At 30.8% G+C, this 15,520-nt stretch overlaps 1 protein-coding gene across 2 annotated transcripts in view; it reads left to right on the top strand.

The window, feature by feature from the left end:
• LOC116429242 (neurotrimin) overlaps nt 1-15,520 on the top strand; it is a 434,797-nt gene that overhangs the window by 409,489 nt on the left and 9,788 nt on the right. For both annotated transcript variants that reach the window (XR_004235452.2, XM_031981978.2), the window contains exons 7-9: nt 5,202-5,351; nt 6,577-6,624; nt 13,799-13,864. Coding sequence is in view for 1 of the 2 variants with exons in the window: in XM_031981978.2 (XP_031837838.1) it covers nt 5,202-5,351; nt 6,577-6,624; nt 13,799-13,864 (264 nt within the window). In the remaining variant the exon portion in view is untranslated. The remainder of the gene's footprint in view (nt 1-5,201; nt 5,352-6,576; nt 6,625-13,798; nt 13,865-15,520) is intronic.

Below are 15,520 nucleotides of genomic sequence, written 5' to 3' on the forward strand. Positions count from 1 at the left end.
ACGTACGCTTCGAGATGACTGAAGTTATTTCAAAGAATTGGCGTTTACAAAATATCTACAAAGCATGGTTATTTATTTATACAAATTGGATCAGAAAGATATTTATAAAGATAATGTAAATGATGAACGTAAGCAAGGAGAAGAATTTATATTAAATTCTTCAGTTGTGTATTGCAACAATTTCATTATCATACAATATTGTAATTAATTTTTAAAAATGTAGACTATTTCAATAGAATATCTATGAAAATTATGAAATAATTTTTGTAAAATACTTACACAGTATAAATTTTAATCACCAAAACTACCGAGCAGTTAAATAGAATTTTCGAAATTTCTCTACAGAAACTCGAAGAGTGCATCTGTTGAGACTTTCATTGATTTACAATTCAGTTTTCATGGTACTGAATGAATTTCTTTAATAATTTCTCAGAGAAACATTTGTTATCTTTTCGATAATTCCAAAAAGACACCAGAGTCATTTCGACACGTCTGGTAATTTTAGTGTTAAACGTCGTAAAATTGTAGAAAGATTCCCATGACCTTTCCATCAAAGTGTATTCACTGGAGGAGCGGAATCGACTGTCTAATGCGTTTACTTGAATGATACATCACACTAAGAGGGAAATGTTTTGTCAGATTTCCTTTTCAAACGGCTATTCGAAACGAATTATCTCTTGAATAATTCATGCGAATCTGAACAGAACGTTAAAGGTATAACGTGATTTTATCTGGCATTTATGAGGAAGGCCGAGAATGCGAGTATGTATATACATAAAGACCGAAACGACAGGCTCCGGGTCTTCCCTGGTGCCATTATTACATCGCTAGACTAGACGGTATTTGCATCTGTATCGAAAGCAATAATAGTACGTGCAATGTGCATTTTGGTCGTACAGCCATACTAGCAGCCGAAAGGTCGCATACACAATATTCACTGTAAATGTTTGAATGTCATTAAGGCAGAAATTTGATTAACCCTAAGGAATTTAGTTAATTTTTCCGTATTATACAGAGTGGTCCACGCAACTGTTGCAAGTCGTGTTCCTTCATAAAGCAATTACAACAAATTTGCAGAAATAGAAGATAAGTAATTTACGGAGTACTATAATACTTTTCAAAGCCATGTCTATTCTTGCAAATAAGGATATATGCACACTACAACCACTACATTATTTCTCTTAATAAAAATTTATAGTTTACTATACAAACCGAATTATCTTATCGAAAAATGATTAGTTTGAGATATCAAAAATTGATTTTATCTTTTTCGTCTTACGATTAGTGAAATAATAAAGATGTTTGTATTTAAAGTTATTTGAAAAAATTATATTACGATAAATGAAATAATTTTTATAAGTATTACCACTTACAAATAATAAATAGCCACTATAATCTTTATTTGTATAAAGGATTACATCAATTTTCCTAAATATGCAGTAATTATAGTGCTAATGGACTTGCGTGTGATACGTAGACGCGATAATATGGCGGATAATTGAATAGAGGCAGCGTTTAAGAATTCATATTCTATGCGATAGTAATGAAGTTTCATATAGTAACGCTAGTAAGTTACAGAATGTGTAGTAGCATGTGTGAAAGAGCTTCTGAATTTCAATGAACGGCGAGGAGGAGTCGCTGGATTAGAAGCTCGCCTAGCAGTAGACGCGAGGAACTGTTGCATTTGAGAGTTGGCGCAGTCTAATTATCTACGATAGGATGTTATATCAATTAATGATATTTTGGGGAGTGTATCGTTGAAGCATTCATAAAATATCTATCTCTGCTTCACATTTAGGTACTTATGTAGTCAACTGCAGAGATATTCGTAAGGTACAAGATACTAACCAACTACATATCAACGTAATTAAATAAGTGGTGATATTAGCGTGCAACGATTTAAATTTATAACGCAGGTTTACATAATATTTCAAAGAAGTTATTGTTATCGAGAGAACAATGAATCTTCGAGTAAGTTGCGACCTACTCTTGAGAATTCTGAATTTTTTCTCACCAAAAAATACTTTTTCAGTTTAGAATCGTAAATTCGATATCTTCGTCACAATTCATTCACTTCGTAAGAAACTGTGTAAATACAGATTGAAAGTACATTTATTGAATGTATTCTGAAGCTCTTATTTAGTAGTGGCTCTAATGTTTACCATTAGCGAGTATTTTTTAAATTCAGGAAAATTTCAGTAGATAGCAACGTCCACACTTTTCGAATGCGATATGTCAAAACGTTCATCGTAGAAATATGTTTTCTTCGAAGCTCATACTTGCGATATGCCAGATATTTGTATTGGGCTTGCATCGAGAGACTGAGCTCACCGGCACAATGCACTGGTGCTTATCGGTTCTTATTTTAACCGATTTTTCGCTAGTAGTGAAAGAACCGTTTCGTAGCATTTTATTGTCTTCGACGCATTCAAATTGCTTACGAACGCTTTTAAAAATTACTCGAAGCTTCTTGATGCGTTGCAACAATTGCACACATAAATTTGGATTATTAACAATCTTTGAAATAACCGATGTACAAAACAGTAAAGAATAATTTTTACTCGAAGAATATGAGTGTTACCAATTGTCTCGTAAGTTGAAAAGTTAACGTGAGACATTGTCAGGCTGTAAATGGTAAAATATTGGTAATAATCATTCTTAATACTCTTTCGATCTAAACAGATTTTTAAAAACCGTTTAACTATTAATATCACTTGCAACTACATTTCTGTATTATGAACCTATAGACATTACGACCGTTGCAAAAAGTAAATTAAATGAACTATTAGGAAATTACTAAAACTTCAACACATTTACCTGAATAATATTTTAAATAATAAAAAGTTCAAGCATGTAATAGTATACTACATGTTTTACAAATTATACGCAATTATATTAAAGTTTCCTTATTTATGTATTTGTTGAATTATAAAATTCACTGTTTCAACCAGTTTTTATATAGCACAATGAGGCAGCCGTATAACAAGAGCGAAAACGCTTTATATTAAAGCAAATCTGAGGAAACTGAACCGAAGTATCATATTGGGTACGCGACAGGATACAGTACACGCAACAATAAATTGACAAAATAATTATACAGCGTGTACCACAGTATATGGGCATAATGTCACGTTTACATTATCTTGCGTTCCAGTTTCCTTAATGTTTTTGTGTTGCACCCATTGTTCAAAGTTTTCGGTTCACAACACAATTGTGGATAACGTTGACATACTCCGAAAACACATTGAAGAGGTTTGTTTATTTGTGTATTTGTCAAACTGCATTTGACACTATTCTTCACATATTCGAGCCGAAGGTTGTCACTTCGAGCGGTTTGACTGCGGAAAAATGGCAAAATATGTAGCTCAAAAAGAATCGATCAGAATGAGTTTTCTTCATTAGTATGTTAAGTTCCCTAACACTATAATCATATACTTTTACAAGATAAAAATTAGATATTCTTCCGTTTGCCTTCAACTATTGAAACGACTGCACGCTATGGTTAAAATACTTCTTCATTTTTATTCACTAAGGTAACACATTAATTAAATATATCGAATATGAAACTTATGCAATGTAACGTTTGTATTAGATTATGAAAAAAGCATTCAAATAGATAGTTTAACGAGTATTTTACTTCTTTCTTTCATTCCTAAATTCTTGTTTCGTTTAACTGTTTACATTTGGAGAAAAATCTTGAATTATCTAAAACCTGTAGTAATAATATAATTAAATCACAAGTATTATTATCTTCTTAATATTAATAAATGCAGCTTTTTAATAACAATGATGAAAATTAGACAAGTTTTACTTCGGATTAGAAATAAAAAAGATACTCTTTTAGAATATAACTTTATGAAATAAAAAGTACGTAATTAGTAATTACATCTCGGGTTTATTCTTTGCTACGGGTAAATATCTGATCCTTGTAACTTTTATAAACAATTCTTCGTATAACTCTTCGAATAATTATTTTACTAGTAAGTCTTCATCGGGAAGGAAATCCGAGCATCGTAATACGATTACATTTAAACGCACTTACAGTAATTTATCAAGTTTCCATCAAGAGACTAGTTCAATTTTCATGAAATTAAAACAATTATCGGTTCTCGAGCTGGCCTATAGTTAGCCTATGTTTAACATCAGCCTTTAATTCAGAATGAAGCTTATCACGGAGAAGACATTCGATCGATATAAAGTTGATTTGAAGATATTTCGAGGATTATTCAATTTGCAATAATGGTTTGCTTCCATTATTTCGCTTTGCATCCACGTAACCTTTCTATTCGTGGAAGATAGCGCCATCGTTGGATAGAATCTAAAATCTTACGAGCCAGAAGGCGGAAACGTGTCTGAATGGTGTCGATCTAAACAGAAATCACGTTAACTTAAACTGGTGCACGGCGAATACTAAAATAAGCCAGGCAAGGGGACAAGTGCGACTATCTTTCAACTTGATTGAACTATTGTGACGTTCCTTCAATAGCTTCAGAAATTCTTGGGTTCGTGTTGTACGTTACGCGATCGCTTATATTTGAAAGGACTAATAAAATCCTGTTTAAATTATACGTACGATCGATCAATCGAACTTACCGGCAATTTCATTTTTCTTCCTATTATTCCTTCAAAACTATCATATTCGATCTACCATAAGGTTTTATAGGTGTCGTATTTCATTAAAAATTGAACACATTATTGTAATCTTATTATCTAATGTAATGAGATTATTTTGAAACAGTTATTTAATACTAGGAATAATTACTATACAAACAAAATTAACAATTTACATTCGTATAACGACATTAGAGTCGTTTATTTTTTAAACAAAACAAATATAAATATAGTAATATAAACATAATAACAATGCTTATTATTTAAATGGCGCAATCGAACTATTGATTTCGACGAAATAACTCTGTCTATGTGAAACATTTTATAACAAATGCTTAATATTTGTTCATATCGTAAGTTACTATCGCAAAACAAGATGTTATAAAATGAATTAGCCAGTTGTTCGGAGTCTATTGTCTTCTAAATATATGTTTTCTTTTACATATTCTAGTTCGGGAAAATTGTCAAGTTAAAACTCCAGAAATTTTGCGTTCAACTTAATTTAATGCTGAATAATTTACTATGATTGTATCTCGTACTTTTTTTAACTGTTCTACTAGTCAGTTTTTAAGAACGTCGTTGTTTTCCAGGAGAAAAATACAAACCAATATTGTTGGACGACGCATACAAAGTCGAAATGAGACTAACTATAAGTTCCGTCAGCCAATCAGACTTTGGTTCGTATAAATGTGTTTCCAAAAACTCATTAGGAGATACTGACGGCAGTATCAAAGTTTATGGTAAGTACTACAAGTTACTTTTTTACAGTTACCTGTATTCTTGAACTCGTTGCTGTCTAAATTAAGTGTATATACAATACATATAATATACTGTTGCCATGGAGGTCATCGGTGACCCCCAATTAAATCGAATTACTATAGTTCACTCAATTAAAAGATGATTATTTGAAAACATCTCTATATTATAAATACTGCTAGCCAATGCGGTGGCACTCAGCTAGGCGAACTCGCAATAATAACAATGCAATTCAATCAAATAATTTAATATTATATAAATCGTGCGGCACTTAACGTGTTAACATTCATGTTGGTAGAGATCCATGAATCAGCAATACCTCGATAACATTAGGATCTATTATCGTAAATTTTCCGAAACTATATGATCAAAATAATATGATCTTTTTTATTTAAACAAATTTTTTTTACTGTATGTATTAATTTGCGCCAACTCCATTGGGTTGTTGGCAATTACTTTAAATTATGCAGATGATTATCTATGTATATGATTGTATTGTGTATTCCTTAGTTGTGGATGGTCGGTTAAATTATATAAGTATGATTGTTAAGGTCATTAAATTACGTTGCTTCATTTCCTATAAAAATATGGAACATAGAAAAATATGAAACAATATAGAATTTTATTTTAAAAAAGAACAATGTATTTTTTTAAGCTCAAGTTTTTTCGTAAGCTAAAAATAATGAAGATAATTAGGTGAAACTGCGTAGTAAGCAACATAGGTTCGTTGAGTTCACGCCGTAACTACGCAACTATCTTCATAAAGAAGTGTATTTTATTTCCCCCGTTATGCATAGTTACCTTTGAAAATATGTTGAGTTCACTGTAAACATAATACGCATAAACTTTAATTTACAAACTCGGGATGAAGCAAAGAGGTTAGAACCTTGTAACTTAGAATTAATACAAAAATCTGAATATTAAACCTACAGAATTTACTTTCTATAAAGAATCATTTAACAGTCGCTGGCGGTTTAAAAAAAATCTAACATTTTAATTTATGATCACAAAAAATATTTTTCTTCTGAATGTTTTAGTTGATCATCGTGTGTACGATATAAAACCTTTATAACATTATCAATGATTATGAAAAACGTTAATTTTTACTAAATATAAGAAGTTTTACAAATTATAAACCAGAAAACTTGTTCGTACATTTTTATTTGTAACTACGAATGCTCCTAATATATTTTTCCTCGTATGTTCCAGAAATAATATCGAGTTCAAAGTCCAATAATAACAACACAAGATACAAAGGTAAGTAATTGTTTCTAAAATGGTATTGCTCTCATTTGAATTGGTCGATTCTCGTATAAGGGCAATTATTTAAATCGCGTATAATTATACAGAGATCATTGTATCTTAAAAAATACTTTCACGGTAATCATGTTCGAAAAATAAGTATGAATAAAGGAAAAACCATTTCTACAGTGGCTTATCAAAAAGAAATATTTTATGTTAATTGTAAGTTTTCTTGCTTTAACCGGAAGAATAATTACAGACAGTAAACATATTATCGGCTTCTGTGCCGTTTTACCATTTAACCTTCGGAATATCGCGCTGGGTTAATTTATACCCATGTTTTCCAGACATCTGTCGTGAAATAAATGAAAATTCAGGTTTAACAATTGTCATAAAATATGTATGAAAAATACATTCTATATCGAACATTACAATGCAGAAAGCAAAGATTTTCTGTTTACATTTCACCTAATTCATATCTCGTTGATTCATATATTTTTGAAAAAGAATTTTAAGATTTAACATTGCAAATATTATAGACAAAGAAATTACATGAACGATAAAATAATGAAAAGAAAATACACATCCTCTAAAGAAAACTTGGTACCTTACAATTGTTGAAACAGATATTACGAAACTTTTGTTAACTTTTTCATTGAAAATCATAATTGTCTAACTCACAACAGTGACAGTTATTTATTTTATTCTATTTCCTATGATTTTTCATATATTACTTTACATAAGTCGTACACAGACTAAGAATTAGGCGCATAGTCGACCTATGTTACTGCTCGCTTTGTGCTGATTGGTACTTTCTGAATGATGCGGTGTAACGTGCATACTTGTCATGAAATAACGCGTCGCTGATTAATTAGATCGAGTATCTAGTTGGTGTGCGCCGATCCACTCTCTAGATATTCTCATGAATCGACCTTTACAAAGGTAGACACAAGTCTATGCTCCCCGGCACCACCGTCTGTCAAAGCTTGTTTCAATCGCGAATAATTGTGTGTCACTTTCGAGAACAAGGTTCCCTTTCTCGTTCAAGATGCAAACAATTGATAATCGGAATGTAGGTTGAAATAACGCCAATTGATTTAATAAGTTCGTAATCAATAGAAATTCACTCTTTCGAAATTAGCCTCTCCGCTTATTACTTTCTGTCGTTTGACGCTTCGTTGATTGATCTTAATACGAATGTTAATAGAAAGGTCCATTAAAGTATTATTAATTTACCGGTTTGATTATAAATGTGGAATTAATTGTAATTTGTATTGAAATCTTACTGTAAGCTTTTTATAATATTACACTAAACTGATTTATAAAACTTCGTGCTCCGACAATGAGTGCAAGAACATAGTTCAACATAATCTTTTTGTTTTTAAGTGAAATCTATGAGTATTGCTTGTTGAGCAATAAAACTGTTTGGCTCGTCTCCCAAATTTTGTACGTTTCTTTACTTATTATACAGATTATGAGACAGGTTCATCTATTGATTGATAAGGCGAAGAGATTCAGCCCTTTGGATCTCCGTTCGCGTATCACATGAGAACTGTTGCAACGAATACTGATATTTATTGATTCCTTCTTGTTTATGATTGATTAATATAAAATTACTACAATCTTATTACATTTGTTTTATATTATTATTGCAGCAGAGTGTCGACAGTTCGGAAAGTCAAATTATTCTGACAATCAAACACTTCATATTATTGAACCTGTGTGAACTATTTAGTTTATGTTACGCGAAATACCAATCAAGTTTTAAAAAATTGCTTTGCGATGACAATATATGTTTATATTATGTTATGAAAATTGAATCATGCTTTCCACTATATGTATACTTACATGCATCGCACTCGCAGACTTTCTAGGACATTCCTTCGTCGCTATGAATATCTTCGATTACGTTTGGAATATTTCAGATTATTGATTTTATTTGCACGTAGCATCTTTCTAGAATATTATAGATGCCTCTAACATTTACTCGTGACACACAAACACACACACATATGAATCACCACCTTCGATATTTTAAATACACGGAGAACTTCTCTTAAATTTTAAAGCACTACGAAGTACAGACAAGTACAGAACTAATGTAAGCAAAGTTTGGAAGATTATATTTCAACATTATTCAGGTTAAAGCCCATGGCAACAAAAGACTGGGGTAAAAGGATAATGCAAGACCTATGTGGAGCATCCCTTCAAATGTTTCCTTAAAAATTGTGTTATCGTGTCTAGTGTATGCTATCGTCTTTTTATTTAAAGTAACACGGTAAATCAGGAAAAGATGGCCAACTTTTTTGTAAGAATTGTTACATCGTAAATATCATTAATACGTAACGAAAAGAAAATTAATAAATATTTATTATACATTTAAATTAATAAATATTTATGAAAGTAGATACGTATAAAAAGAATAGTTAAATAGGCCTCTATGCAAGATTCGATATACCACTAAGAACAATTGAAAATATAGATATTTGACAAATTAAATGAGATGTATACATACACAGAATATATCAACGCGCAGTAAATTTTATTTCATTTAATACGATTTGCACGTTCCTAACGGAAAACAATTTTGATATACCTACTTATGGCATACATGCATTATGCTAAGCCGTTTATAAATTTAGTAGCACTTATTTACTAAAGGAAACCTTATATTTTGTTATAATTATTTTTGCTAGGAAATCGGAAATTTCTAATATTTCTTCTAATGATTAGGTATATACAAGTGAGTTCTCTAAATCAACGTTTTTGATACATAGAGCGAGTACTCCGATATGTCAAATACCCAAGTAGATCAGGTCGAAGAAATGTGGACGAAATCGGGCGGGATCGTGAAAGTATCTTTTCACATATGAATCCTTGGAACTCTGAAACTTCCGAATACCTGACATTTGATTCAGGCTTATTTGAAATGCATCACTTGATCTTCATAATACGGTTCTTGATATACTTTTTTAAGCAACCGAATGTGTACCTGGTAAACCTGTGTAATTTGTCTTTACAAATATCGAATACGAAAAGTAAATGTTAAAACAATTTTCATTTCTCTCAGCAAATGATTTCTATACGAATTTATTATATTTACTCAACAGAAAAATATGTGTTTTAATAAATAATAAAAAGTCAGCTCTATTAAAATTAGTTTTTTAATTAGTGCTTATTCTATTCATAGAATAGATTTTCAAATTCTAAAACAGTACTAGAAAGTATATTTTATCTACAAATATTTCCAAAATTTTCGAAAAAATGAACTAACATTAGAACCTGTGTATAGGTTTGTTCAAACGCAACGAGGAAGAGGTCGAAACTCCCAGGACAACTCAATAAATATTATACGAAGTACTGTGTTTTCGTATGAACTCCTCCTGATGCAATTAACTTTGAAAATAGGTGCATGCGCACGTCAATTCAAACTTTCCTTTAATGCATTTCTGCTTTATTTAAAAACAACTTGCGAATAAAGCCTGTAAATTAGAGGGAGCATTAAAAGGCTAAACAATTCAAAGTATATGATTAATTGAAACAAAAAGTAAATATTATTTAAGATAGTCATACATTTATGTAATATTTGATTGAATATTTCTTTTACGAAAAATGGATATTTTCTATGAACGGTTAATAAACAGCACAATTTATCAAAACACATTGTAAAGTGTAACAAGGACACAAGAATGGAGGTTGCTGAATCTGAAGTAGGAAATATATTAAAGATAACTGTGTCTTATCAGTAAAATCTCCTCTGCTTTTATATTACTTGAATTCTTCTCAAACTTGTAATAACTAATAACTACTTATCATTAATATTAATAATAAAATACTAATACTCTAATGTTTTCAATTCATATATATATATATATATATATATATAAAATTGTGATATTGTCGCAAAATGCATACTGCCTCGATGTATAAATAAATATGTGATGTTAATGTGTGCAAAATACATGATGTGCATTTCTTGTACAAAGAAAAATAGAAATTCTTAAGGAAAATATTATATACGAATGACAGGAACATCCTATGGTATAGGTTAGGTCAGTTCAATATTTTTCGTTTCGAAGAACTTTATTTAAAGTTTTTCTACGAACAGTTTAACTTCCACGTGTACCGCGCTTATTTTCTATCAGCGGAGGCAGAACTATTTCTGTGTAATATTGTGAATGAATAGGAATACTGACACAACGCCGTGTCAGATTTACAAACCGACCATCTCATTTGCTCCCCGCAGCGAAATGGTTACGAAAAGGATGTACAAAAGTCGACAGACCTCATTGCAGAGAGCTAGACGTTTAGAAGAACGGCTCTATAAAAAGCCACGGATGAATGCCATTTTGAACTTACACTTTATTCATCAACCCGTTCTCTTTACCAAGTTAAACGACAAGCTTACGCCGACATTCCGTTTGTGTCTATAAGCATATAATTTATGTAAAAAATCCCGCCAAAAATATCTGCACTATATTAAATTCACGTTCGAGTATGATAATCTGAAAAATCGGACGCACATACGTGAACTTTTCGTTATGAAAGCAGTAAAAAATCATCTTTCTTTCTATCGACATATTTCAAGTGTTTGCACTTTAAAAGATGACGTTTATCTATATTTCTATGAATTTAAATATACATATTCTTCTAAGATTCAACTATACTAAATACTACCTTTCGTAGCATAGCAGAAATTGTTAAATTTTCATTATTAGGATTTGAATTCTCATTAAATTATTATGTTATATTCTTGCATTGAACTGGTTTATAAATACAGATAAGAAATAAAGTACTATTGCTTAGTCTCAATGTGTATTTATTTACTGTTAAGTTACATTACTATCATAGTAACTTTTTAGTGGTAAAAGTTTCCATAAATACTTAATTTGATGTTATGATATGTGTTTAGAAGGAAGCTATTAATTTCTAGCTATTTCAAAAATTGCTTTATTATCTTCTAAAAATATCTCATATAGATGAAGATGAAAATATACAAACAAATCAATTTGAAACTTCTATGTAATCTGATTCGTTTTATCAACCGTCTGCTTTTACCAAAAGTTGCCATTACTTTCATAAATGAAATGAATAAGGTTAATGATCCTCGACGGATTAGAAGATCAGCAAGTTTATCGTTAACGTATATAATTGTGCAGCTTAATTAATATCGTTCGTAGGTCTTATAAGCGACTTTCTGATTTGCCGAGTCAACCAAATGAGAAATGGCGACCGTGCGACACGCCTACCTGAATCGCTATACGTATTTACATACACTACGGCCTTTGCCAGCCTGTTCTACCTACAAGTCTACAGCCTACATGAATTAATAACATGAAATTTAAAACTGGAAAGTCACAAAAATATACAGATATTCTCTCAAATTTTCTAGAATTTAAACCAAAGGCCAACAACTAGAATGACTGTTCAAGAAGAGCAAACAATTCGTTAAAAAGAGGAACATTTCGCAATAATAATGAAGAATTCAAAATTTATAAATATAATTAAAAAAGTAACTATTTCGAAGGTAGTTTACATAAAAACCGGCGAAAATTGCCATCTCTGAGAATTTGTATTATTTAAACAATTTCAATACCGGTAAAATATTTAATACTCGCATGAAGTGGAATGTATTTTAATTCGAAAATTTTCGAATGAAAATGTGTACTAAAGTGATCGATTTAGATTATATGATAAAATATCATTTATAAAAGCTATATTTTCAATGTTGGCCAATTAATGAGAGTTACATGAAAACAAATTTCGTGGCACCACTGGATTTTGAGATGCAGTTCCAACACGATGAAGAATGTAGGATTTATTATTGGCTCATCAGCTATCCGCATTTGCGTGCACACTCGAAGGTCGGAAATCGATATATGCAAAATATTTTGATGCTAACAGATTGAGAGGCGACGTTGCATTCGACGGAAGATTTATAGGCCCGTCTGGAGCCATAGGTCAACTTTATTGCGCACTGCCTATTCTTCTGTAAACAAATATCTGTTTCAACATTTAGTTCGCATATAATGAGATCAGTAACGAGACAAGACATTTTTCGATCAGAGAATGACACCGACGTTCGACGCTTGGGATACACGCAGTACAAATTCCGAATATAAATGTTGCAAATTTTGTATTTTCTCAACTTGTCTAACGAGGAGCGCTGCAGGTGAAATGAAGTATCATGTAACTTTATTAAAACTTTTGCCTGTACCTTTTTTACTTGTATTTTAAAATATCATATTATCGTGGTAAAGCTTCGTTCATTTTTTATTATTCTATCAAAATATTAATGGTAGAAAAGTTAGAGATATTTCACGTTGATTAGTTCTTTCTTTAATTTCGTACAACTGTTCTAAAAATAAAATAAAATGATATGCTTAAAAGTAGTCCGAAAAAACTGATACACTGTATTACCGTTCCTCAGGGAAGGTGTATCAACATGCTCCAAATGACGCCATTATACGAAAACGGTTCCATAAGAAAACCCGGAGCATATAAATTAAATAACAAAACGTAATTCCCTTATTTTTAGGTAACTCTGTCAGAACATAAACTAATTCAGAATGTAAAATCAAAAATACACTCAGTATTTAGAAAATTTCACTGTATCAACTTAGCCCAATCTCCTCGTTATTCTACAGTATCTTGTAAGAACAAAAGATTGCTACTGTCCATGAAGAAATAAACAATCATATGTATAATTACGTATTGCAGACGTTCAAGTAATTTATGATGCAATTATCAGCATTTTTATTAAAACACCGGTAAATGCTTTGGAATGAACACTTCGTTAGGAAATGTTGAACAAAGTAACCTATAATTATTAAATAATCGAATACAAATTCAGACTTCTAATTTTAACGTCACTTTCCAATATCAACAGATTTTACGCTTACTTCGAATCATTCGATCATCTTCCTGGAGCTAAAAGTGTTAAAGAATCACAGTTTGTTAATGTCTGTAAGTTAGATCGATCCGCTAGTGGCGTTGACGGTTATTGATCGTTAACTACTTGCAAGTAAAGCCGAAACTGTAATTTCGTTTCCTTCTTTCTTATCTTACAATTACGAGTAACGAATCACCTGTTAAATTATTTCTTGCCTGCATCTATATATCGAATATTGCGTATTAATTATTTATATTGACTGCAATGATTAATAATTCTATTGTGTCGTTATTACAGGAAAGTTAAGGCATAACTCAAGAAACGACATTTTCGAAGGAAATCAAGATATGCTCAAAGAACGAGGTAGGCCATTGCAAATTCCTTGTCAAATTTGTAATGATTTTTTAGCTAAAGTCAATTCCTTTTTAAAGCTGTAATAAAATGATCACGAAAACTTGTATAATCTATTTATATAATGAAACTCTTTTAAAATTTAACTGTTTAGTTATATATAAAATTTAGAAAATAATCCTGTAATTTTAATATATAAAGGAAACGTAGATTCTAAAAGGAGACGTACATCGTGATGTGTCATTTTATAACTTTTTTAAAAAGAGTACATAATACAATACACGTATTTCTTGAATAGAGATAACTCAAGTTTATGGGGTAATATTATCTCTCAGCTTTGAGCGCTGACAACCTATTAGTTGTAATAACCAGAGAACAGATGAAGACAGAAATTGAGTTAATAATTAAATTCACTTGGATCTAAATTGAACGTATTAGCAGCTGCTATCTGCGCAATATCTTGTTTCGCATCAGCTAAACATGCATTTTCGTAATGAAGTTTTGTGTTTGAAGTTTTCACTATCACTCTTAGATCTTGTCGTTCAACCATGATCGTTACTATTTTAAATATAGAACGGTTTTCAATTTCGACTACTACATTTTAGTATTGACACTACAGTATTTCGATGTATCACAGTTTTCAATTTATAATCGAGGTTATCAAACTATTCAATTATAAAATATAATTTATGAGGTTATCAAACTATTCAATTATAAAATATAATTTATGAGGTTATCAAAATATTCATTTATAAAATAAAGGTTTTAATTTACGTTCAACTTATTTAGAATATATTCTTCAACTAATTTATTGTATTCTAAATATTCTCCATTTTCGATAATAAACATTATGTTCTTTATATGCATTTAGAGCAAGTCAATAATGTAGACTGAGAAAAATGAATGAATGATGATAGTAAATTCCTTCTTGCATTGACAAACTGAAAACAAATATATCATACAGCATGTCCGTTTTATGCGTGTACACTCGAATATTTCCGCAATTATTGAAGACATGAAAAAATAATTCAGACAAAAGTTGTTCGACGTGACGAGGAAAATTTAGTAAGCTATTTCGATTTCTTTTTACATTGTCATTTAAGGAGATTTCGAAGTTGATGCAACTTTTTAAGCGTAACAACATATTTTCATTATTGTCAGTTTATTCGAGTGTACACGAATAAAACGGACACGCTACATATAAAAACTCTTGTTGAAAAGTAAACAACTGTTCTGTCATTTTTTAATGAAAATGAAAACCTTCTACCTTAAATTATTATTCACTCCCTTGTCAAAATATTAAGTGACTTAGCGTTAATTTCACTTAATTCAAAGACACTTTAAACACCATTATCCACACTGTAGCCTTTCAATAGATTTCATAAAGTACTGATTTTCACTTGTCAAAGCAAGTCGCTGAAGTTCCATGAACAAGAAATTATAAAGAATCGAACGTAGCTTTAACACTAGGTTTTCAAATTTCCGTCAATTTGACGCGTATTGAATTTTATAAGCATTATCTGGCGAATATTAACGTCGACTTTAATTAATTACACCAGTATGTACCTCAGTTATCTATTTTTAAGCACCAAACTTCCAAAATCCGTATGAACGAACTTTCTAGGAGCAGTAGAATAAACTCTACGATAAATGTCCGCGAACCTAGTG

Source organism: Nomia melanderi, chromosome 3, assembly GCF_051020985.1.
Source record: "Nomia melanderi isolate GNS246 chromosome 3, iyNomMela1, whole genome shotgun sequence".
Taxonomy (NCBI): domain Eukaryota; kingdom Metazoa; phylum Arthropoda; class Insecta; order Hymenoptera; family Halictidae; genus Nomia; species Nomia melanderi.